This window comes from Pristis pectinata, chromosome 35, assembly GCF_009764475.1.
Source record: "Pristis pectinata isolate sPriPec2 chromosome 35, sPriPec2.1.pri, whole genome shotgun sequence".
Lineage (NCBI taxonomy): Eukaryota > Metazoa > Chordata > Chondrichthyes > Rhinopristiformes > Pristidae > Pristis > Pristis pectinata.
The window spans coordinates 10650843-10677228 of record NC_067439.1 but is presented as its reverse complement, the minus strand read 5'-3'; the positions used below and the strand labels follow the sequence as shown (position 1 = coordinate 10677228).

The 26386-nt window shown below is 51.4% G+C and overlaps 1 protein-coding gene across 1 annotated transcript in view; it reads right to left on the bottom strand.

Annotated features, from left to right (window-relative positions):
- Window positions 1-1988: 1988 nt before the first annotated feature.
- The window catches only part of LOC127586255 (calpain-9-like), a 54681-nt gene continuing 30283 nt past the window's right edge, over window positions 1989-26386 (bottom strand). Inside the window, exons 10-20 of the mRNA XM_052044058.1 lie at window positions 22641-22804; window positions 16900-17141; window positions 16234-16270; window positions 15250-15324; window positions 13930-13975; window positions 7498-7559; window positions 7300-7371; window positions 6649-6727; window positions 5974-6087; window positions 4950-5002; window positions 1989-4407 (exon numbers count right to left, since the gene is read on the bottom strand). Of these exons, the coding sequence (XP_051900018.1) occupies window positions 4381-4407; window positions 4950-5002; window positions 5974-6087; window positions 6649-6727; window positions 7300-7371; window positions 7498-7559; window positions 13930-13975; window positions 15250-15324; window positions 16234-16270; window positions 16900-17141; window positions 22641-22804 (971 nt within the window). The 3' untranslated portion in view covers window positions 1989-4380. The remainder of the gene's footprint in view (window positions 4408-4949; window positions 5003-5973; window positions 6088-6648; window positions 6728-7299; window positions 7372-7497; window positions 7560-13929; window positions 13976-15249; window positions 15325-16233; window positions 16271-16899; window positions 17142-22640; window positions 22805-26386) is intronic.

The following is a 26386-nucleotide window of genomic DNA, read 5'->3' as shown; positions in this document are numbered from 1 at the left end:
GGTTCCCACCTCGGACTCATCAGCCAACGCAGAAACCACAGAACTGGAGCGGACGCAAGTCACCCTCGAACCCGAGGGAGCACCTATGAAGAGGGAGCCGTCTTTAAGAGTTGATGTTAAACTCCCAACGTTGTGCCTGCACTTTCAAGTTAGACACGGCTATAACTACACAGACATTAGCATCAACACAAGGCAATGGACAGCACATTGCAACATGGAACGGGCAAAAATAGACCTGACTGCATAACAGACGGTGGATCGAAATCTTTCTCTCTTAAGGTCAACTCTTTGGCTGCATGTTGCAACAACTCCCCACTGAAGGCGTTTAATGGTTGGTCACACTGTCTGCAGTGTTTTGCTGTGTTGTCGGTGCTAACTCAATGCAGGATGGTTCGGCCAGGTTCACAAGCCCTGGGTGGTTGGCCTGCCATTCACTGCTGACAAGGGATGTCGGCAGACAGCCTGCGCTGGTTGCCAGGTGTTGCTAGGCGCTCAGAATGTTGTTTTACACAAAGGACAATGGCAGGAAGTACAATCGTCACACAGGCAGGTGACGTGAGAGCACTTCCTGCGGGTGGTGAGACAGCGAGGGGTTTGTCCAAGCCTCAATGAATCAGTCAGTCGTGATCCAATGATGCGCCGGTGCAGAGCTCAGTGGGGTTGTCATGAAACCAGCGGTTGATTAAGGATCAGGAGTCTGGGAGGTTCCTCACTCATCCCCTGCCAATAATGCTTCCATAAAGGATCTTCAGCCCCCTGTAAACACAGACACACTCCCTGGGACCCCCTGTAAACACAGACACACTCCCTGGGACCCCCTGTAAATACAGACACACTCTCCAGGACCCCCAGTAAACACTGACGCACTCCCTGGGATCCCTTGTAAACACAGACACACTCCCTGGGACCCCTTGTACATACAGACACACTCCCTGGGACCCCCTGTAAACACAGACACACTCCCTGGGACTCCCTGTAAACACTGACACACTCCCTGGGACCCCTTGTAAACACTGATGCACTCCCTGGGACCCCGTGTAAATACTGACACACTCCCCGGGAACCTCCTGTAAATACAGACACACAGTCCGGGGACTCCCTGTAAATATAGACACACTCTCCGGGGACTCCCTGTAAATACAGACACACTCTCCGGGGACTCCCTGTAAATACAGACACACACTCCGGGGACTCCCTGTAAATACAGACACACTCTCCGGGGACTCCCTGTAAATACAGACACACTCTCCGGGGACTCCCTGTGAATGCTGATGCACTCCCTGGGATCCCCTGTTAATACTGACACACTCCCAGGGACCCTCTGTAAATACTGACACACTCCCAGGGACCCCTTGTAAATCATGACACACTCATTGGGACCCCCTGTAAACAGGGATCCCAGGGATATCCTGTAAGTGATGACGCACTTACAGTGATTCCCTAAAAACACTGTCACACTCCCCGGGGCCCCTCTGTAAACACCAACACATTTCCAGGGATACCCTGTGAAAACTGGCACGTTCCCAGGGACTTTCTGTAATTACTGACACACACCCATGGGATCTCTGTAAACACTGATACACGCCCAGGGATCCCTTTAAACAGAGAGATAATTGTAGGGACATTCTGTAATTACTGCGACACACCCATGAGCTGTCTGTAAACATGAAACACAGCCAGAGGTCCTTGGTAAACCCTCTTGAGCATCCCCTTACCAATACTGTCACATGCCCAGGGACCCCTCTGTCAATACTGACACACTCCCAGGGATTGTCTGTAGTTATTGAAACACTGCCAGTAATTCCACTTGATATCTATGTCTCCTCAGGTAGCTGCCTCTAGATGCTGACTATTTCACCGTGTAACAGATGTCCCGACATTCCACTGTGAATACAGGGACTCTGCAGGTTACGAATGTCCTGACTTACAGAAATCCAATTTTACGTAAAGTCTCCCATACATTTTTAAAGCATTTTTCAAGCCTGTAATAAATGCTTCATGATATTTATTCATGACTAGATACAGTATACATTCTAATAGTTTAATCATGGGTATTGTTAGTGTGATTATTCAATGAAATAAAAGATTTATAACAAGTGCATGTAGAGCGGTATGATATGACGTGCAGAAATCAGCTTAAGAAGTCGTCAAGAACCGTTAGGTGACTATTGGTACAAGATTGTCTTGTTCCCAATGCCCTCTGACCTAGACTCTACTCTCCAATTTAAGCATATCACAAACACGTTACAAAGCCTTAACGTTGAGCTGCAGCAGCTTAATTTTAATGCTAATCCCTTCGCAATTGTGAGCACCCAGCATTTGTGCAAACCATACGAGACTGTCATGCCTTTTCCCTGACAGGAGCCCCTGACACACACACACCTCTCCACCTTCCAGTTGCTTATGGGTACGGGGAGGATGGTCTCCCCTTTGTTCAGGCATCAGGATCCAGGGGTGCCAGTCTCGGGATAAGGGGCAGGGCATTTAGGAACAAAATACGGGGAAATGGTCTGACCTAGAGGATGTTGAACGTTTGGAATTCTCTTCCTTGGAGAGTACTAGTTGCGTTTAAAACTGGGACAGGTATTTGAGGAGTCGAGGCATAGAGGTACAGAGCAGGAAAATGGCATTGAGGTAGGTCAGCCATGATCTTATTGAATGGTGGGATTGTCTCGAGGTGTTGAATGGCCTGTTTCTGTTGTAATCAAATCTAGTTGAAGGACTTGTTGGTTTCTCAAACCCAGTTGAACTTCTACCATCCATGATTGGTAATTGGATGAATGGCAAGTCAAAGGCCACAGTAACCGTGAGTAGACTTCCTTCCGCCATGGGTTAATGACCTCACAAACGGGACTGATGGTTCTGTGACCTGAGTTCAAAGAGTCATGGATTCGTACAGCACAGAAACAGGCCATTCGGCCCACCCTGTCCATACCGACCATTTACACTAATCCCATTTGCCTGCATTAGGACAGTCTCCCTCTCTACCTTGTATCTGTCTAAATGTCTAAGTGCAGTGACTGTCTCTGATTCGACCACCTCCTCTGGCAGTGGGTTCCAGATATCACCCACCCTCTGTTAACATACAACCAGCAACCTAAGAAGCTGCAGAGAGTAGTGGACTCAGCCCAATACATCACGGGCACATCCCTCCCCACCATCGGGAGTATCTACAGGAGGTGCTGCCTCAAGAAGGCAACATCCATCATCAAAGATCCCCACCATCTGGGCTGCACCATCTTCTCGCAACTACCATCGGGCAGGAGGTACAGAAGCCTGAAGTCCCACACCACCAGGTTCAGGAACAGCTACTTCCCTTCAACCATTCGGTTCTTGAACCAACCAGCACGACCCTAATCACTGCCTCAGTACAGCAACACTGGGACCACTTTGCTCTACAATGGACTTTTTTTTGTTCTAATTGTGTTCTTTCTTGTAGAAACTGTGTATAATTTACAGTTCTTATGTTTTTTTTCTTGTACATGTTGTGTATCTGATGCTCTGTGCCTGTGATGCTGCAGCAAGTAAGTTTTTCATTGAACCTGTGCACACATGGACTTGTGCCAATGACAATAAACCCGACTTTGACTCCTTCCTCTCACCTTAATCCTGTGCCCTCCTGTTTTTAACACCCCGACCAGGGGAAAAGGACTCTGACTATCCACTCTATCTATGCCTCTCATAATCCTATACACATCCATCAGGAGTTCACATTCCACCATAGATGTTGGGGTAATTAAATTCAATACATTCTTGAATTAACATGTGAATTCATATTGGTGATCGGGACATGACTGCAGGATTTGTTGTTAAAAAACTAACAGGGTCACTTATATTGTGAAGAAAATCTGTCGTCTTACCTGGTCAGACTTTAATGAGACTCCAGGTTAGTTCTCTGACAAAAAGGGGCCAGGTCAGTTGAAGGGTAAATAGGGCCTTGTCAAACTTTTACATCCACTTAAAAAACAATTGCCTCTTTGCTCGAATATATTGTGCCTAATCAATATTAAAAGCAGCAGCTGATAAAAAGCAAAGCTGCAGTTGCTGAGAATCTGAAATATATCCAATTGTTGGGAACACTGAGCAGGTCAGGGCAGCATCTGTGGAGGGAAATAGATTTTGTGTTTCAGCTGAATGATCTGTCAGTAGAACTGGGTCATCGACCTGAAGCACAAACTCTGTTTCTCTCTCCACGGATGCTGCCTGATCCGCTGAGAGCTTCCACTTATACTAAAAGTAGCAAAATAGATGTTAAGCAACAACAGAGTTCCAGTCTAAATATTCGGAGTTGAGGAAGATCCTCAGTTCTGTGGGATTCGGATGGATCCCGGTGGCAGTCCTGTGGGGTCCCAGCCAAGCAGTTCCTGGGATCTCAGCACTTCAGATCCCGATAAAGAGCAGCAGCCACTGGGGGAGAAGTGACAAGTGTCAGTGGGTGCTGTGAGCTGGGACGGAGCTTCCGATCTCCCCTCCCCATCCTCGGAGAGTACATCACCCCCCCAACACCACCCCAAGGGCAAGTGGACAGACTGGTTCTGTGTCAGATGGTCACTCTTGTCCCAGGTGAGACTGCAGGTCCCCATCCTGAGTGGGTTTGGACACCGCTGTCCAGAGTGGGATGGTCACCCCTGTCCCAAGGGGATGGGCCCCCCTGCCCAGAGGGAGATGGTCATCTCTGTCCCAAGTGAGATGGTCACCCCGTCCCAAGGGGATGGGTCCCCCTGTCTGGAGGGGGATGGTCACCCCTGTCCCAAGGGTATCGGTCCCCCTCCCTAGAGGGAGATGGTCACCCCTAACCTAAGGGGATGGGTTCCCCTGCCCAGAGGGAGATGGTCACCCCTGTCCCAAGGGGATGGGTCCCCCTGTCTGGAGGGAGATGGTCACCCCTGTCCCAAGGGGATGGGCCCCCCTGTCCCGAGTGAGACGGGTTCCGTTGCTCTGGGACCCACCTCTTCCACACTCCTGCTCTCTCGACCCGCGCTCTTCAACCTCTCGAAAGTCTCTGAAACGAAAACCAAAGCACCAACGTCAACTGGGGTCAGTGCCCCAGGGCACGGAGGTGGGTGGGTGGTGCGGGGGGTGTGAGTGGGGCTGAGTGTGGGATGGAGGAAGGGTGAGGGGATGTGAAGGGGGGGTGAGAGAGGGGAGGAGGGTGTGGGAAGGCAGACAGATTGAGGGGGTGGCCGGTGAGGGGATGTACAGGGAATGTGAGGGGTAAGGATTGGGATGGAGGGGAGGGGGTAGGTGGTGCTGGGGGTGACAAAGGGTGGGAACAAGGAGGAGGGGAGGGTGGTGAGAAGATGTGTAGGTGATGGTCTGGGGGAGAAGGGGGTGGGCATAGCAGAGGGTCTAAGGAGAGGGAAGGGTGATGGGTGTTGGGTGAGGGTGGAGGGGTTGAGGATGAGAGAGGGAGGGGATGGGAGGACGGGAGTGGGTGAGATGGTGAGGGAGGGAGAGTGGGGGAGGGTGAGGGAGAGAATCTGAGGGGGTGAGGGACAGGGAGGGTGAGGGAGGGTAGGGGAGGTCGGAGAGCGAGGTGGGTGAGGTTGGGGTTGAAGGGGAGAGGGAAAGGGGAGGGTGCTAAGTAGGGGGTGTTGAGGGGAGGGGCAGGAGAAGGGAGAAGATGTTGAGGGAGGAGGAGGGGGAAGATGTTGAGTGAGGGGGAGAGTGTTGGGGAGGGAGTTGGGGAGGGAGTTGGGGGAGGGAGTTGGGGGAGGGAGTTGGGGGAGGGAGTTGGGGAGGGTGTTGGGGGAGGGTGTTGGGGAGGGTGTTGGGGAGGGGGAGGGGGAGGGGGTGTTGGGGGAGTGTTGGGGGACGGTGTTGGGGGAGTGTTGGGGGACGATGTTGGGGGAGGGGGAGGAGGGGTGTTGGGGGTGTTTGGGTGGGTGTTGGGTGGGTGTTGGGGGGATGTTGGGTGAGTGTTGGAGGGGTGTTGGGGGGGGTGTTGGGGTCAGTAGTCCGGGCTGTACTCACGGAAGAGTTTCTGCAGTTTGACGGCGCAGCCAACGAAGTTGCTGAAGTCGAGGCCGCCGCCCGTCTGGTGCCGGAGCCACAGTGCTCGGTGCAGCCGGGAGTTCAACCCGAACCCTGGGGGTGGGGGACACACCCGTCAGTCTGAGCCGGGGTGGGGGAGCGTCCCACCTCATGGGCTGTTCCCACCGCCCCCCCCCCCACACCTACCCTCACCCCCACCCCACCCCCCTTCACCCTCCCCCCCACCCTCCACCTCACCTAACCCCTAACCCCCACCCCTTCCAACCTCCCCCCCACCCTCCCACTCCTCCTCCCCCATCCCCATCCTAATCCCCTCCCCCACCATCCCCTTCACCCCCCTCAACCCCACTCCCACATCCCCTCCCCCACCTTCCCCCTCACTCCCACCCCACCCTCACCCCCACCCCACCATCCCCCTCACCCCCACATCCCCTCCCCCACCCACCCCTCCCCCTCACCCCACCCTCCTCCCTCCCTCACCCTCAATTCCCTCCAACCCAATCTCAGCCCCTCGCCCATTACTTTGCTTCAACCCTCCCCCCCTCCACCCCCGAGGTTGAGTGGGTGGGATTGAGGGTGCTCCAGGGAGGGAGGGAGGGAGGGAGGGGCCCTCCGTGCAGCCTCTCCCTCTGCCCTCCTCCCCCCTCTACTCACCTGCGCGGGACAGGGCGGGTCGAAGGTCACTGGAGCTCATGAGCCCAGAGTCTGCAGCCGCGTAGTGATCGAAGATCTCCTGTGGGCACAGTGGGGAACGTCACCCGGCTCCGGGGTCCTACACCCCCCTCCGCCCACCCTCACCCTCACCCCGATCCCCCTCCCTTCCACATTCCCACTTTCCCCCATCCCCTCCTATCCCCTCCCCATCCCTCTGACCCTCCCCATCCCTTTCCTCCTCCCCCTCATCCCCATCCCCTCCCCCTCATCCTCCTCCCACCCCATCCCTCTGACCCTCAACCCCCATCCCTCTCCCCTCAACCCTCTCATTCTCTTCACCCCACCTCTCTGCCTCCCTCTCCCCCTCCTCCCCCCTTCAACCCATCCCTCTCCCCCTCCTCCCCATTCCTCCCCCTCATTCCCCTCCTTCCACCTCCCTCTCCCTATCCCCCTCCCCCTCATCCCCCTCCCCATCCCTTCCTCTCTGCATTGCCTCACTCTCCCCATCAACCCACTCCTCCCCCTCACTGCTGCCCCAGTAGCACCCCTCCACATTTACCCCTTACTCACACCCCCCCCCCAGCTTTCATCCTCTCACATACTCCCTCACGTTCAAGCACTTTCACCCCTCCGACCAACGGGATGGTTCACCTGTAGCTTGTGGACCTGAGCCATGATTTGCTCGGCCTCCTGAGGCGTCAGCCACCCCTGCTCGCCAGGGTCCTGAGGTCAACGTCAAGGATCAATCTCATGCCTTCCCCACACCCTCGGGGAGACTCACGTCCACCTCACCATGCACTCTGACCACCCCCCCCCCCCCCCAACTCAGACAGGCTCAGGGAAGGATACATTCACAGCGAACACCAGACTACAGCAGGTCTCCAGTGACAGATGGAAACGTTTGGGAACGGCTACAGAGGGAGAGGGAGAGACGTCAATGGCAGAACCAAAGGTTAATGGATAATGTTAATAAATATTGATATTAGTTTATTATTGTCACTTGTACCGAGGTACAGTGAAAAACTTATCTTGCACACCGATCGTACAGGTCAATTCATTACACAGTGCAGTTACATTGAGTTAGTACAGAGTGCATTGAGGTAGTACAGGTAAAAACAATAACAGTACAGAGTAAAGTGTCACAGCTACAGAGAAAGTGCAGTGCAATAAGGTGCAAGGTCACAACAAGGTAGATCGTGAGGTCACAGTCCGTATCATTATGCTCGGCTCGGAGAGAGGATACAGAAACCATGGAAGCAAAATCGGAGCCAAACCTGTTCACAGAACAATGCAAAGAGGCAAAAAGTAATATTCATAAAAACATAAGAAACAGTCGGCTATTCGGCAACACAAAAAATTCTGCAGATGCTGGAATCTGGAGCAACACAGACAAAGTGCTGGAGGAACTCAGCAGGTCAGGCAGCATCCACGGAGGGAAATAAACAGTCGATGTTTTGGGTCGAGACCCTTCATCAGGACTGGAGATGAAGAGGACAGGAGCCAGAATAAGAAGGTGGGGGGGAGGGGGAGGAGCACACGCCGGCAGGTGACAGGTGAGTCCAGGTGAGAGGGGGGAAGGTAGGTGGGTGGGGGAGGGGGAGATGTAATAAGCTGAGAGGAGATATGTAGGTGAGGCCGAGGGCTGAAGGAATCCGGTAGGAGAGGGCAGAGGACCATGGATGGGGGAGAGGAGATGGGCAGGTGGGGGAAGGCAGCCACAGGAATAAGGGAAGACAAAGAAGTTGGAGGGGGGCGGGGGAAAGGGTGGGGTTACCAGAAGTTGGAGAAATCGATGTTGAGGCCATCAGGTTGGAGACTCCCAAGGCAGAACAAGAGGTGTTGTTCCTCCAACCTGCGTCTGGCCTCAACGTGGCAGTGGAGGTGGCCGTGGACAGACAGGTCAGTGTGGGAGTGGGATGTGGAATGCAAGTGGGTGGCTGGAAGGTGATAAATGGAGACACAAGAGCCCGCAGATGCTGGAATCCGAAAAGTAAGGAAGATGATGTGGAACTGGATAAGGGAGAGATAATACAGGAAGTTCCCGACTTACGAACGCCCGTACATACGAACCGACCTTCGTGGTCTTAACGACCTTCGGTTCGTAAGTGGGCCCGGCCCCCGATCCTACCACGGCGGCGGTACACCTTCTTTGGCCCAACCCCGGGCCAAGCGCGCACGTGCGGCTGGGGCCAAGTGCGCATGCGCGGACACTGTTCTGAGGTACATACAAAATCGGGTAACGAACAGTCTCATAAACGGAACTCGTTTGTAACCCGGGGACTTGCTGTACATTAGATTAGATTAGATTAGATTCTCTTTGCTTTCTTTTACCTTTTGGGAGAAGATACAGGAGCTTGAAAGCTCAGTGACCAGACTCAAGAACAGCTTCTTCCCCACTGCTGTCAGACTCCTGAACCAGTCACCTCTGTCACACCCCCTTCCCAGTGGTGTTGCTACGTTCCCGGACCCTTAACTCTCCCTCTCTCCGTTATCCCATTATTGTCACTTTGGCGTTTGTTTTTGCACTACTTCAGACTGCACTACAACCTTTGATCCATTCTGCTGTTCTGCACTCCTCGCTGTATTTATTACTATCATGTATACTGTGAGCTTCATTCAAACAAAGAATTTCATTGCAATCCACTGTAGATGACAATAGACTATTTTAATCTAATCTAATTGTTAAATTCAATGTTGAGACCACTGAGTTGCAGATTATCCAGGCAGAATATGAGGTGCCGTTCCTTTAGTTTGTGTTTGGCCTCACCCTGGCAGTGGAGGAGGCCGAGGACTGACTGTCGGTGCGGGAATGGGAGGGGGAGTTGAAATGGCCGGCGACCGGGAGGTCGGGATGGCAACTGAATCAGGATTATTATCACTGATTTATATGCTGTGAAATGTGTTGTTTTGCAGCAGCAGTGCAGTGCAGAGATATAAAATGACTATAAATTGCAAAAATAAATAAATAGTGAATGAAAAAGGAAGAGCGAGGTTTGTGGACAGAGGGCAGGGGTTCCACCAAGCGGTTGCTCAGTATACGCTTGGGTCTCACCGATGTGGAGGAGGCCACATCAGGAGCACCGAATGCAGTAGGCGAGGGTGGATGAGGTGCAGGTGAATGTCTGCCTCACCTGGAGGGGCTGTTTGGGTCCCTGGATGGAGGAGGTGTAGGGACATGTGTTACACCTCCTGTGGTTGCAGGAGAAAGTTGTCAGGAGACAGGGAAGGGTGGGTGGGGAGGGATGAGTGGATCAGGGAGACAAGGAGGGAGATTCAGCACATCACCAAACACTCTAACAAACCTGTACAGATGAACTGTAGAAAGTGTCCTGACTGGTTGCATCACGGCCTGGTACGGCAATTCCAACGCACAGGAACGCAAGAGGCTGCAGAGAGTAGTGGACGCAGGCTGGTCCACCATGGGCACAGCCCTCCCCACCACTGACAGCATCTACAGGAGGCACTGCCTAAAGAAGGCAGCATCTATCATCAAGGATCCCCACCATCCGGGCCATGCCCTCTTCTCGCTGCTACTGTCGGGCAGGAGGTACAGAAGCCTGAAGTCCCACACCACCAGGTTCAGGAACAACTACTTTCCTACAACCATCAGGCTCTTGAACCGACCTGCACAACCCTAACCCTACCTCAGCAACGGAACTTTACGGACCACCTCTTGCACTTCTGTGGACTCGTCTCTGATTCAATCTTTTTTGCACTAATGTTTTGTTTTACAGTCTTCACCTTTGTGTAATTTACGTTCTGTGTGTTATCTGTTCCTACGTGCCTGTGATGCTGCTGCAAGTTTTTCATTGTACCTGTACCTCACCGTACTTGTGTACAAGGCAATAAGCTGGATTTGTCTTGGACTTCTTCAAACTTGGCAGGACCTGTACTAACAAGTAGATACCACTTGGTTGTGCTGTTGGCAACACTCTAATATCTTTCTGATTAACCATCGACAGGACAGTAATCAGTAGGATTGCCTTTGCTCTGATTTTTGTGAGCGGGATATAGACAGGCAATCTTCCACACTGGTAGCTAGATGCCAGTGATGTACTGGAAGAGCTTGGCCAGGGGCACAGCTCAATCTGGAGCACGGATCCTCGTCACTGCGGCGGGACGGTATCTGTGTCCAGTCCTCTTTGCTGCTTCCTGTTATTTCATGTGGTGACAGAACTGGCTGGGTGAGTGTTCTGATGGTGGGGATCTCAGGTTGAAGCCAAGGTGGATCATCCACTCAGCATTTGGCGCTGACGCAGTTACAAATGTTCAGCGTTGTCTTTAGAATTGCTGCTGATGTGAATTACTTATATTGTCCAATAATACTCTCCACCCGCAATCTGATGCAGGTCTCGACTCACAGTGTTGACCATCCCTCTCCCTCCACAGATGTTGCCTGACCTGCTGCGTTCCTCCAGCAGTTTGTTTGTTGCTACAGACCCCAGCATCTGCAGTCTCGTGTCCCCACTGTTAACCCCCCAGGTTCTACTGCTTCAGTCCTTGTGTTTATTCCTTTGCCCCTGTGCTAGGTGTCAGTGTTTGAACAACTTATTCAGCACGAACCAATCTCTGTTGTAGCACGATCGCCAATTCCTTAAATGACTCCCCAGGGAAGTGATTGATCACTAAAAGAGTCCAACAGGATGGGTTGAGGGTTCCTTCTCTGAGGTATCAGTGGGAGAAGGTATCAACCCCCTTCGCTGAACTTTTGGTTGAAAGTGGTTGAAAATATTTTCAGCACCTTGGCGTCTGCACCATCCTATTCTAACTCACTCAGGCTATTGGTCAATGACTGGGTCACACACACACTATTGGTCAATGACTGGTTCACACACTCACACTATTGGATGCAGCAACACACACAAAATGCTGGAGGAACTCAGCAGGTCAGGCAGCATCTACAGAGGGAGATGAAAAGTTGATGTTTCAGATTGGATGCGGAGGCCCGTGGGGTGGAAGGTGAGGACGAGGGGAGACCTGTCCCTGTTATGTCAGTGGGGGGAGATGGGGTGAGGGTAGATGTGAGGGAAATGGAGGAGATGCATTGATAGCAGTGGAGGGGAAACCCTGTTTCCTGAAAAAAGAGGACATCTCGGATGTCCTGGAACGGGACGCCTCACCGTGGGAACAGATGCAGTGGAGGCGGAGGAACTGGGAGAAGGGAGCAGCATCCTTGCAAGTGACAGGGTGGGAAGAGGCGTGGTCAAGGTAACCGTGGGAGTCAGTGGGTTTGTAAAAGTTTTCGGTAGATAATCTGTCTCCAGAGATGGAGACAGAGAGGTGAAGAAAGAGGAGAGAGGTGTCGGAGACGGGCCAAGTGGATTTGAGGGCGGGGTGGAAGTTGGTGGAATAGATGATGAAATTGATGAGCTCTGCATGGTGCAGGAAGCAGCACCAATGCAGTCGTCAATGCATTGCAGGTTGTGTCACTCACTCACACCATTGGCAATAACTGCACCGTTTAATCACACTATTGGCTGAGGATCATGTCACTCACTCACACCATTGGCAATGACTGGACCATTTGATCACGCTATCGGCCGTGGATCGTGTCACTCACTTGCACTATTGGCCAATGGCCTGGTCACTTGATCACACTATTGGCTGGGAATGGCTTTACTGCCGTTAGCAGTTTTACTGTCCACCACCATTCACGACTGAACGTGGTAGAATGGAAAACTTTGAGGGGAGGGGTTGCTTGTGGGACCGTATATCTTTGTACTGTGATAGGTCCCAGTGTGTTGTGTCATGGGGAGAAGGGGCGTCAGTATCACTGAGGGACTCAGTACCCTGAGCAAGGGAAGTCTGCGATTACCTGAGAGGTGTTAATGTCTTGTGCCCATTGTCTGGACGTCTGTAGGTTGCATGTGTTACTGGAAACTGATAGGGCTAGTGGGGGGAGATTATCTCCACTCATCGTGGGTAGGGTGTGAAAATAAAGGAACCTCACCTCAACATTAGATCAGGGGACGACTTCTGCAGCTCACAGCAGGGTAGAAACTTGTAACTCTCATTCCAAATGGCAACTGTTAATTTTTAATTTGAGATTAATGGAGTTTAATTCAGATAAGTGCGAGGTGTTGCGTTTTGGAAAGTCATATCAAGGTAGGACTTTCACAGTGAACGGAAGGGCCCTGGGGAGTGTTGTAGAACAGGGGGACCTTGGAGTTCAGGTCCATGGTTTCCTGAAAGTGGCGTCGCAGGTAGACAGGGTGGTGAAGAAGGCTTTTGGCACACTGGCCTTCGTCAGTTAGGGCGCTGAGTATAGACGTTGGTGAGGTTATGTTGCAGCTGTACAGGATGCTGGTGAGGCTGGTCTTGGAGTATTGTGTTCAGTTTTGGTCGCCCTGCTATAGGAAAGATGTTATTGAATTCGAATGAGTGCAGAAAAGATTTACAAGGATGTTGCTGAGACTGGAGGGACTGAGTTATAGCGAGAGGTTGGGCAGATTCGGATTTTGTTCCTTGGAGTGTGGGAGACTGAGAGGTGATCTTATAGAGATGTGTGAGGGGCATAGATAGGGCAAATGCACCCAGTCCTTTTCCCAGGGTTGGGGAATCAAGAACGAGAGAGCATAAGTTCAAATTGAGAGGTGAGAGATTTAATAGGAACCTGAGGGTTTTTTTCACCCAGAGGATGGTCCGTATATGGAACGAATGGTTGAGGCAGGTACAATAACAAGTTTTAAAAGACAGTTGGACAGGTACATGGATGGGAAAGGTTGAGAAGGATACGGGTCAAATGCTGGCAAATGGGACTAGCTTGGATGGGCATCTGGTCGGCATGGACCTGTTGGGCCGAAGGGCCTGTTTCCATGCTGTATGACTCTATGGAAGGATTAGGAATGTGGGGAAAGGTTGTGTGCATGGAATTAGTTCAAAGATCAGTCAGGGTCTCCTGGAGGAGCATGTGTGAAGGTTTAGGTGGTCTCTTCTAGTTCTTATGTCCTTATGCATCATTGGCTGGGAAATTAGTCACTCACCTGTGCTATTGGCTAGGGAACAGATCACTTCCACTATTGGTCAGTAAGAGGGTCACATGCTCATACCTTTAGATGGGGAACTAATCCCTCACTTGCTCTATTGACCAATGACTGGGTCACAATCACACTATTGGTTGAGGATCATGTCATTCACTCACATTATTGGCCAAGGACTGGGTCAGGTGCTCACACTATTGCCTGGGGATTGTGTCACTCACACTATTGACCAATAACTGGGTCACAATCACACTATTGACTGGAGAACAGGTCACTGCCGTCACTTTTCAGTCTCACATACCTGAATTGAAGAACTCCATGAATTCTGGAGCACTCAGGGTGCTGCTCTGTAATAGGGAGAGAGAGAGGGAGGGAGAGATTGTTAACAACACCTATGACTAATAAGCAGGATAAACCTTAAAACTTTAGCTGGGCTCAGGGGAGACATTTTCTGTCCCTTCAGTAGGAACCGCAGTGAAGTACCAGGTGATACCTGGGCAAAGAAACACATGCCAACCCCTGGTGTGGCGCAGATCTGGGCAACACAGTGGTACAGCAATTAGAGCCGCTGCCTACCAGCTCCAGTGACCCGGGATTCTGACCTTGGCCGCTGTCTGTGTAGAGTTTGCACGTCCTCCCTCTGACCACGTGGGTTTCCCCCGGGTGCTCCGGTTTCCTCCCACATCCCAAACAGCTGGTCACTATAAATTGTCACCGCCCCCAAAATGAATCCAAGGGAAGGTAATGGGGCATGTGTGCGGGAGAACAGGTTGCAGGGACACAGGAACAGAAGGTGAGGGGGAGGGAGACTTGCCTCCGAGAGCTGGCAATGACTGGATGGGTCAAGTGGCCTCCTTTATGTTAACATCTGGGATGACCAGTCCTGCGCTCAGCACATTGATGCATCATGAAGACGGCGCAGCAGTGCCTCTACTTTCTTGGAAGTTAAAGGAGATTTGGCTTGTCACCAAATGCTGTAACAAACTTCTACAGATGTACTGTAGAAACTGTCCTGACTGGTTGCATCACGGCCTGGTACGACAGTTCCAACGCACAGGAACGCAAGAGGCTGCAGAGAGCAGTGGACACAGCCCGGACCATCATGGGCACAGCCCTCCCCGCCATCGACAGCATCTACAGGAGGTACTGCCTCAAGAAGGTGGCATCTATCATTGAGGAACCCCACCATCCGGGTCATGCCCTCTTCCACTGCTACCGTAGGGCAGGAGGTACAGAAACCTGAAGTCCCACACCACCAGGTTCAGGAACAGCTACTTTCCTACAACCACCAGGTTCTTGAACTGACCCGCACAACCCTAACCCTACCTCAGCAACGGAACACTACAGACCACCTCTTGCGCTGCCATGGACTTGTCTCTGATTGGTTTTATTTTGCACTAATGTCTTGTTTGGCAGACTTTTTCTCCACTCTGGTAAAATTTATGTATAATTCACAGCCTGTGTGTTGTCTGTACTTACGTGCCTGTGATGCTGCTGCAAGCAATGTTTTAATTGTACCTGTAGCTCACTGTCCTTGTGCATTATGACAATAAATGTGACTTGACTTGACATCTCTAATAACAGGTAATGGGGTTGGGTATTATAGCAGGATAACATGTACCGGTCCGTTGTCGTCCTTCAGAAGTTCTGGGGCACTCCGAATGGTGATGCCAGTGTCAGTCTCCACCCGATTAACCTGGAACAATTGGAGGAAGGATTAGATCTGGGGCCCATGTTGTCCCAGAATGGAAGGTGTCAGGCCAGCGTGAGGGACGGAAGAGACAACAGCAGCCTGGCCAAAGCTCTCTGCTCAAGACCGGTTGCCCCTCCGATATCTGGCAAGAGGGACGTCCAGTTCGGTGAAGGGCTTTTGGCTTGACCCTTCACCTCTGTGGCAACTGTCACAGAGCTCGGTACCAGCTACACACCCCGCCAGGCGTTGTTAGGTAACGTGTCTCCCTGGAAGCACAGACACCCTCTACCCCCACACCCCTATGCCCCACCCACCTCGACACCCCCCCTCGACGTCCCCCACCCCCTCGACACCCCCCCACCCACCCACCTCGACACCCTCCACCCCCCCAGCCGTGAGAGGCAGACCACAAAGAGTGTGGCCGCTTTTGCTTCAGAGAATGAAAGGCTTGCATTTCTATAGCGCCTTTTGCAGCTTCAGGGGGTCCCAAAGGGCTCTCCAGCCAATGAAGTGCAGTCACCGTCATAGCATGGGAAACACAGCAGGCAATTCATGCACAACAAGCTCCCACAATCAGCAATGTGATAAGCTGATGACCATGGGGACAATGATAAGCAGGTGAAAGCCAGTACTGGTGTAATGTTTCAATAGAACAATAATACCGTCCTTATTTCAGTATGGTCCATTGACAGGCTCAGCCTGAACTTCCCAAGTCTCTGGGGAGTGTAGAGGGAGCGTCACTCTCTAACTAACCCGTGCGGTCCCTGCCCTGGGAGTGTGTGACGGGACAGTGTAGAGGGACCGTCACTCTGTATCTAACCTCTGCTCCCCCTGCCTAGTGAGTGTGTGATGGGATAGTGTAAACATGCGCCTGTAACACTCAATCCTCACGGGCTGACACGTCACAAGTACCTCTGGTTTGAAGGTATTCACGGTGATGCCGTTCTCTCTGTGAAAGAGAAGACAACGATTACAACACCGATAACATGTAACAACACATAAAACCACATTCTAGTTACTGGTGTTCCCACAGAGAAAATGCCCAGAGATTGAAAAGTAGATTGACAACAATTTAAATCCAGAAGCACCAGACATTTTAACCCAGAAACACTGGGGGTCTGAACCCAGAAACACTGGGGGTTTGAACCCAGAAACACTGGGGGTCTGAACACAGAAACACTGGAGGTTTGAACCCAGTAATACTGGGGGTCTGAACCCAGAAACACTGGGGGTTTGAACCCAGAAACACTGGAGGTTTGAACCCAGTAACACTGGGTGTCTGAATCCAGAAACACTGGGGGTTTGAACCCAGTAACACTGGGGGTTTGAACCCAGACATGTTACAGACAGAATGCACCATGTACTCAGGTGGTGTGATAGCTTCAGGGTGTAGAATGCACCCAAGAAGTACAATACACCCTGATGACTGGTTACAGCCATGGACCATATTACCAGCAGAGGGGACTGTGACCTTTATTGATCAGGGGGTGTTTTGGTCAAATCAGTGCAACATGTTAATTCTGCCACACTCTACAGACGGCGAGGTTACATCCGTGAGTCTAACAGCGGCTGCAGTACCTGGACACGTTGTTCTTCTTCGCAAAGATGCGCAGGAAGAACTCCCCCTCCTGGTTCTTGTTGTAGGTGCTCGGCACAATGACGTACTGTCCTGGGGGGAGCTGCAGACGTCTCGACACAGCCCGGGTGTTGATGTAGGTGCCTGATTCGAACACCGGTCTGTGCTGACGGAAGAACGTACGGCCAAAGGGCGAGGTCCAGTCCTCGTACTTTGGGGAATAATTTTGGTGGTGTGAACGAACCTGTCAGTTATGGCTGGGCGTGCAATATACACATTACGTAGAGGTTGCACAGGCTTGGGCTCTTTTCTGTGGAAGCTGAGGGGAGACCTGATAGGAGTTTATGAAATTATGAGAGGCAGAGATAGGGTAGACAGGGTCTTTTCCCCAGGGTGGAAATGTTAAATACTGGAGGGAATTGTTTTAAGGTGAGAGGGGAAAGTTTAAGGAAGGTGTGTGGGGCAAGTTTTTTTTACACAGAGAGTAGTGGGTGCCTGGAATGCGCTGCCGGGGGTGGTGGTGGAGGCGGATAGAACCATAGATCACTACAACACAGTAAACAGGCCATTCGGCCCTTCTAGTCTGTGCCGAAACTTTATTCTGCTAGTCCCATTGACCTGCACCCAGTCCAGACCTCTCCCGCCCATGTATCTATCCAACTTATTCTTAAAACTTAAGAGTGAGCCCGCATTTACCACGTCAGATGGCAGCCCGTTCCACACTCCCACCACTCTTTGAGGGAAGAAGTTCCCCCTAATGTTCCCCCTTAAACCTTTCCCCTTTCACCCTAAAGCCATGTCCTCTTGTACTTATCTCTCCTAATCTAGGTGGAAAGAGCCAACTCGCATAAACTCTGTCTATACCCCTCATAATTTTGTAAACCTCTATCCAATCTCCCCTCATTCTTCTGCGCTCCAAGGAATAAAGTCCTAACCTGTTCAATCTTTGATACGACAGAGGTGTTTAAGAGGCTGTTAATAGACAGATGACTATGCAGGGAATAGAGGGATATGGATCACGTGCAGGCAAACGAGATTAGTTTCATTTGACATCAAGGTTGGCACAGATACTGTGAGCCTTGTTTCTGTGACGTACTATTCTACGTACAGGGCAGAAACAGGCCCTTCAGCCCATCGAGTTTACACTGACCATCAACCACCCATTTACACCAATCCCATTTTATTCTCCCCAAATTCCCACCAACCACCCCCCCCCCCCCCAAATTCTACCACTCACCTCCACACTAGGGGCAATTAGCCCACCAAGCTGCACACCTTTGGGATGTGGGAGGGAACCAGAGCATCCGGGGGGGGGGGGGGAGGTGGGGGTGCCAACGTGGTCACGGGGATAGTGTGCAAACTCCACACAGATAGCGTCTGAGGTCAGCATCGAACTTGGGTCACTGGAACGGTGAGGCAGCAACAATGTGCCGCCCTGCCTCGTTATTTAAGCACCTTCCCCATCTGCCAGCTCAGTGCTCCCAGGGAATAGCGAGAGGAGCCAAGGCTCAGCACTACCTGACTGCGGTCAGTTGGGGAGGTGACTCTGCCTGGTTTAGGCTGGATGTCAGGGGACGGAAGGAGATGGGTGGGGCAGTGCCTAAGCGCTGTGGGGTCACTTTATCCAGACCACTCTCTTACTGGGGAGGGTTCAGGACCCTAACCACCACTGCACGTGTAAGGTCAGCACTCCACCGGTGACTCAGCTCTTTGCTCCGCAATGGTTCCTGCATCAGGAGGCCTCCCTCGCATCAGAGACCAGAGCTGGACACTGTTCTCAAGGCGCAGGCTGACCTTTGACACTGCCAGTCTGTGGTTGGGGCCAGCCAACAGGGTTGGTTACGTGACTCACGGCGGCCCCTGGAACTTGCCCAGGATTCCCAGTGGAGGGGTTTCCCAGAACCTCCCTTTGTTGGAAGGTTCCTTCCCACATCCCAAAGGTGTGCAGGTTGGTGGGTTAGTTCTGTATTGTTTGTCCCAGAGATCTCCCATTATTAACGCACTGTCCCCTTTTCCGTCTGCCTCAGAGGGTAGGCAAGGCCTCAGTTTAACACCCGATCTGAAAGGTTGCCACGCAGGTCGATAGGGTTGTTAAAAAGGCGTATGGAAGTGTTGGCCTTAGTCAGGGTATTGAGTTCAAGAGCCACGAGGTAATGTTGCAGCTCTGTGGAACTCTGGTTAGACCACACTTGGAGTATTGTGGTCAGTTCTGGTCCCCTCATTATAGGAAGGATGTGGAAGCTTTAGAAAGGATGCAGAGGAGATGTTGCCTGGATTGGAGAGCATGTCTTATGAGGATAGGTTGAGTGAGCTGGGGCTTTTCTCTTTGGAGAGGAGGACGATGAGAGGTGACTTGATAGAGGTGTACAAGATGATAAGAGGCATAGATCGAGTGGACAGTCAGAGACTTTTTCCCAGGGCGACAATGGCTAACACGAGGGGGCATAATATTAAGGCGATTGGAGGGAGATATAAGGGGGATGTCAGAGGTAAGTTTTTTACACAGAGAGTGGCGGGTGCGTGGAACGCACTGCCGGCAGAGGTTGTGGAGACAGAGACGTTAGGGACATTTAGGAGACTCTTAGATAGACACATGAATGATAGAGAAATGGAGGCTATGTGGGAGGGAAGGGTTAGAGAGATCTTAGAGCAGGATAAAATGTCAGCACAACATTGTGGCCCAAAGGGCCTGTACAGTGCTGTAGTGTTCTATATTCTATGAAAGGCGACAGCTCTGACAGTGCAGCACTCCCTGCACTGGAAGCACAGCCTAGATATTTGTGCCCAGCTTCCTAGAGTGGGCCTTGAACCCACAACCTTCTGGTACAGAAGCAAGGACCCTGTCCATTGAACCATTCTCCAGTTGGGCATCTGTAGGGTCCATGGTGGTCCCAAAGGAGGATGAAAATTGGATAAAAGAATGGAACTTGCAAATCCCCAGATTATTACTTAATATTAACCTGTGAGAGAGTGGAAACAGGGACACGGTTTCAAACCAGGTAAATGCTGAATGTCCTGACAAGGGGTCATCAGTCCAAAGTATTAATCCTGTTTCTCTCTCCACAGGTGCTGCCTGACCTGCTGAGTGTTTCCAGCATCTGTTTTTGTTTCATTTCAGATTTCCAGCATCTGCAGTATTTTAGTTTTTTCTGACAAACTTAGGACTGAGCGATGTACGAAACGTGCAGGGCAGGGTGGGGAAGGAGAGGAAACCTGGAGGAATTAAAACAGCGACCCTCATCCGTAATTCTCCCAGGAACATGCGGAGAGGATGGACCAGAGCCAGCCAGGGTTGGAATCCCCGACGTTGGGATCTCGGGGTTCCAGCGTTATGGCTGGTGGGTGTCGAAACCTGTTTAACTGGGTGCCCAGCTGTTCAGCAGAGGGGGGAGGGTGCTGGGAGGACCGGTGAGGGAGGTGAGGCAGCTACTGAGGAGGATTTGATTAGCTGTAAATCTCACCAGGGGAGGCTAGGGGCAGGTGAACCGGGAGGCTGACTCAGGGGGGATATGTGGGGGGGCTGGAGGAGGGTGGGAGAGAGGGGAAGGTCCAGGTCCAATGATCTGATCGGGTTCAGGCTGGTGTCAGGGTCACAGGATACGTACCTGTTGTGGGACCTGAAAGAGAAAGACCACAGAGTTAGAACCTGATCTCTCTCTCTCACACACACACACACACACACACACACACACACACACACACACACACACACACACAGAGTCACACTTACACATGCGCACACAATCATACACGCACACAACCACACACACGCATGTGCGCACACACAATCATACACACACAATCACACACACACGCACATGCACACAATCATACAAACAATCATACATACATACACACTCAGTCACATGCAATCACACACACAATCACACACATGTGTACACGCACACACAATCGTACACACACGTTGACACTCAATCACACACAATCATACACAATCACACACACACTCAACCAGACACGTGCAATTGTACACACACTCAATCACACACGCACGGTGCGTGCACACACACACACACACACACACACACACACACACACACACACACACACACACACACACAATCTCCCCATCCTGAATCCCGCATTAGAGTCATAGAATCTCATAGCACAGAAACAGGCCCTTCAGCCCACCACATCTATGCTGGCCTTTGTACTTCTCTCTACCAGTCCCCCGTTATCCACATCTGGTCTCACCTAGTACTTGGAACATGGACTGGATCTTTGTGCCCGGGTGTCCAGAGTGGGACCTGAACCCACAACCTTCAGTCTCAGAGGGAAGAGCCCTGCCTAGTGAACCATATACGGAAGGGGCATCTGTGACTTCACAGGTGATCCCTTTTAAGAAGACACACAGGGATCTGCAAGTTCCATTCTGTTAACCAATTTTTAAAAATTTTGTAAATAAAATTTTAAAAATTTTTAAAAATTGGTTAACAGAATGGAACTTGCAGATCCCCGGGATATTACTAAATGTTGAGAGTGGGAAACAGTGAGACAGATTCAAATCAGCAACAGGCAAACGCTGGGAGTTCTGATGAGGGGGTCTTCAACCTGAATAGTTTCCCTCTCCACAGATGCTGCCTGACCTACTGAGTGTTTCCAGCATTCTCTGCTCTTATGTGATGAGAAGACTCCCCCAGAATCCTGATCGGAGACTCAGGGAATTTTTTACAGCACAGCAAGAGGTCACACAGCCCATCGATCAATGCCAGGCTGCAGATACTACCTCCCCTACGTCACAGGCACTTCCCCAATTCCATTGTTTAAAGAAATACTTTTATTGTTTAATCATTCACGGGTTGCGGGCTGACGTCCAAAGATGTCACCGCAGGTCAGGGTGGTGAGCTGTGGTCCAGAGTGGGAGTAACAGGGGTGAGGGGAGTGAGGGGAGGGGAAGGGATGGGAGTGTGGATTGCTGTGGTATCGCTGAGGGCATTAACAATGAACCCATTCCTGTGGAGACGCATTCAGGCTGCCCGGGGTAAGGAGGGCAAATTTATTTCCCCATGGGGCTTTTATTTTAGGTCAAAATTGTAATTTTAAGGCCCTGGTATGATCACTAGTTATTACATTTCACGTTTCTTTAATTAATTTAATTTCTTCAGCTGCTTTGATGGGGTTTGAACTCATGCCTCAGCCTCCTAGTGTTGTTCCAAGATTACAACCGTGGTATCCTGATGACTTCTGAATTCACTCATTTATCAGCCCTTGTTTTATTTTTGGTCTGTGATCATCGCCATTGTATCCTCCGTCAATTTGGTGAAACAAGACGGTAATTGTTTTTAAACTAGTCTGCCGTTACCCTGTTATCGCTGCTATATCATCTGCCTCCAATAATCATCAACACCTTAATGGCCCATTTCCCTTCCTTTGCAAGTTAATACGTGGATAAGGACATTTACCATTAACCGATATGTGACTCAGCTAGACACTTTCTAGAATTCAGCTGATGTGCACAGATATCCCTGTTACATCCTGTTAAATACGACAGCCCCTGGGGTTACATCCTGTTCTCTAAACAGGTCAACACAACATCTACATGTAGGTGTGTCTGCGACTACACTGTAGTGATTGTATATATGTATGCCTGTAGTTGCATACATTGTATGTTGTATCCCAGATTGTATGTGTGTGTGTGTGTGTGTGTGTGTGTGTGTGTGTGTGTGTGAGAGAGAGAGAGAGAGAGAAAGAGAGAGAGAGACACGATGTGTGAGTTACTCACTGCAAAGATGTAGAATGCAATGTGCAGGTACTGGGAGCCCTCCTTCTTGCGACCGTGTTTCTGCATCAACTGCACACTAATGGTGCAGGACGGCTTGCCCTCGTGCAGCTCCTCATCCTCTTCCAACAGCGTCAGTCTGTACTGGGGGTTCCTGGAGAACAGCTCTGGTGTGGGCAGTGGGAAAGGAAGCAGGAGAGAATGAGAGACACTCCAGTGAGTTCACAAGCTCAGATTCGGGGAAGTACCTGGCGTCCTGTTAAATGCTGGGCAGGGTCTACAGAGCCAGAACTCCCTGGGGTGCAGCCTTGACTACCCAAGCCTTGGCACTCCTTGGGCACACTTGTTGCTTCCTCACGCCCATCAATTGGGCAGAAGATACAAAAGCCTGAAAGCACGCACCACCAGGCTCAAGGACAGCTTCTATCCTGCTGCTTTTTTAATATTTTAAACGTTTATTAGCTAAAAGCACTACAAAAGGACATCCATTGTCAAAATACTACAATACAGAAAAGAGAAGTAAACAAACTAAGCATCTACATGACTACAGCAACAAAGCTAACTAACACCCACTGAACGCACACGCAACACTTCAGAGAAGAATCGTATTCTCACAGTCCACAACACACGCAATCCCTTGAGGGGCCCACCGAGCGCGGAACTCAACCAGGGTGCCTGCAGATACCGTGTGCTCCCTCTCCAAGGACACCTGCGTGTGGACGTAAGCCCAGAAGACGGGCAGGCAGGCTGACTGTCCAGAACCCTCGGCCGCCCACTGCCGGGACCCATGGATGGCCAGCTTGGCCAGGCCCAGGAGAAGACCCACCAAGAGATCCCCTCTATCCTGTTATAAGACTATTGAACAGTCCCCTAGTATAATAAGATGGACCCTTGACCTCACAATCTACCTTGTCATGACCTTGCACCTTATCATCTACCTGCACTGCATTTTCTCTGTAACTGTAACACTTTATTCTGCATTCTGTTATTGCTTTTCCCCTGTATTACCTCAATGCACAGATGTGATGAAATGATCTGTATGGATGGCATGCAAAACAAAGTTTTACACTGTACCTCGGTACAGGTGACAATAATAAACCAATGACCAATTTATTTTGCAGGGAGATGTGATGAGACGGGCAGTCGGGGATGTAAAGCCATGCCTGCCTGGATTACAGTAACCCGATGCCCACGCACAGGTCGATCCCACCCGGTGAGTGCGGGAAGGTTCAGTCCTCTGCCAGAGGACGAAATTCCCAGCTGTCTCCAGCTGTTCCACCCACCCCACCTCTATCAGGGCTGGTCGAGGAATGCAGCCACCATCACGTGAGCTGAAACTGGGAGAACATTCCAGACTGTAGCTTCTGGCACATAACAATCTGCTCCCGATCTCGCACCGACTTGTGTGGTGTGTTACACCACTGCCAACAGAGGCGGCAGGAGGCCCCTTGGACCCGCCTGCTTGCTGTGCATTGCTGATTGCTCATGGCTCAGTGCCCCTGTCCTCCGCTAACCTCTCACCAATCCGTTCCTTTGGGACACCCACCGCAGAGACCTGAGGCTGTCCTGTGGTAAATGAGTACCACTCCAGCTACCCAGTGCAGTGGGTCACCAGTTACCAGGTGCAGTGGGTCTCCAGCTGCCCAGTGCAGTGGGTCCCCAGTTGCCCAGTGCAGTGGCTTTGGGAGTGGCTCTTGCAGGGATAATGCCCGCCTCCAATCGAGGTGCCGGAGGACTTCAGTGGGGGCAGAGTTGGGATGGGGGCTTGACTTCTGCTCCAAGGTGGCAGATCCGGCTGACCCTTCACCCTGGCGCTGTGTGAGCACCAGATTGGCGGGATGGGATGTTGATCTAATCCCCCACCTGCCGTCTCCCTGTGGGGGTGGGGGGGGCAGCACTTTTTCCGAAGGAAGTTTCTCCCAGTGCTAAGCCCAACTTCGATCCCTCAACCAAATAACTGGCCGCGTGTCTCACCGTGAGATCTTGCTGTGCGCTGGAGCCGGCATGCCTCCAGAGTACGAAGATGCCAGGACCTCGGGAGCACTGGTCAGGCTATGAGCTCCTTCAGGGCGTCCTCGGATGTGAGGGAGCATTCCCATTCTCTCGACTTCACTGGAGCGTAGCCCACGGCAGCAGTCGGCAGTGAAGGTGGGCGGGTGCCGGTGTGGCGTCACCCACGGCAACAGGCGGCAGTGAGGGTGGGTGGGTGCCGGTGTGTGCCTGCCCTGGACTTGATGACTCTGCCTGATGCACCTTGGCCTTCATCCCCACATCCTCCTTTCCCAAAATGTTTATCCCCGGGGCTGATAAGTGTGGGACGTCCCACCCCTCCCAGCCCAACCCTTTCCCGCCCACACGTCCTGATCCAACTTGCCTGCTGCCCCTACTGTTTGCAACTGTGCTCATACTGAGAGTGCAGTGATGGTGTGGAGCTGTAGAGTCACACAGCACAGAAACAGGCCATTTGGCCCATCAAGTCCATGCTGACCATCAAACTGGACTATGACCTCACGATCTACCTTGTTGTGACCTCGCACCTTACTGCACTGCACTTTCTCTGTAGCTGTGACACTTTACTCTGTACTGTTATTGTTTTTACCTGCACTACCTCAATGCACTCTGTACTAACCCAATGTAACTGCACTGTGTAATGAATTGACCTGTACGATCGGTTTGCAAGACAGGAATAAACCAATACCAGTACATCAAGTCTCCTTAGGCAGCACCTTCCAAACCCACCACCTCGACCAGCTGGAAGGACAAGGGCTGCAAAAGCCTGGGGACCACCACCCCCTGGAATCTTTCTCTCCTAGCCACATGTGGAGATATATCGCCGTTCCTTCACCGTGGCTGGGTCACAATCCTGGAACTCCCTCCCTATCAGCACTGTGGGTGTACCCCCACCTCAGGGACTGCAGCCATTCAAGAAGGCAGCTCACCACCACCTTCTCTAGGGCAACTAGGGATAGGTAATTAAATGCTGGCTCAGCCTACAAAACCCACATCCCTTGAGTGAATAAAAGATAATTACCCATGCACACTAATCCTGTTTACCAGCAGTTAATCTGTAGCTTTCTGTGCCTCAGTGATTCAAGTGCTCGTTTAGATTCTTCTCAAATGTGAGAGTTTCTGTTTCCACCACCTCCTCGGGCAGGGCGTTCCAGATTCCAACTACTCTCTGGGTGAAGAAAATCTTCCCCTTATCTTAAATCTACGCTGTCTAGTTTTCAACCTCTGCTCGGGGGAAAAAGATTTCCAACTATCTACCCTCTCTGTGGCCACTGATCATTTTGTACACCTTATTCAAGATCCCCCCTCAGCCTCCTCTGCTCCGGGGAGAACAGACTCAGCCTCTCCAGTCTCTCCCCATAACTGAGACACTCCACCCCAGGCAATGTCCTGGGGAATCTCCTCTACACCCTCTCCAGTGCAGTCCCACCCTCCCTATAATGTGGTGACCAGAACTGTGCACAATACTCCAACTGTGGCCTGGCCAATGTCTTGTAAAGTCGTACTATCACCTCCATGGTCTCACATTCTGTGCCCGGGCTAATAAAGGCAAGCATCCTTCACCACCTTATCTCCCTGTGATCTCATCTTCAGGGATCCTTGAATCTATACACAATGTTCCTCTGTTCCTCAATACTCCCAAGTCCCTGCCATTCATTGTGTACCTCCTACCCTTACTATTCCAAAGTGTATCACCTCACATTTATCAGGATTAATTTCCATCTGCCAGCGCTCTGCAA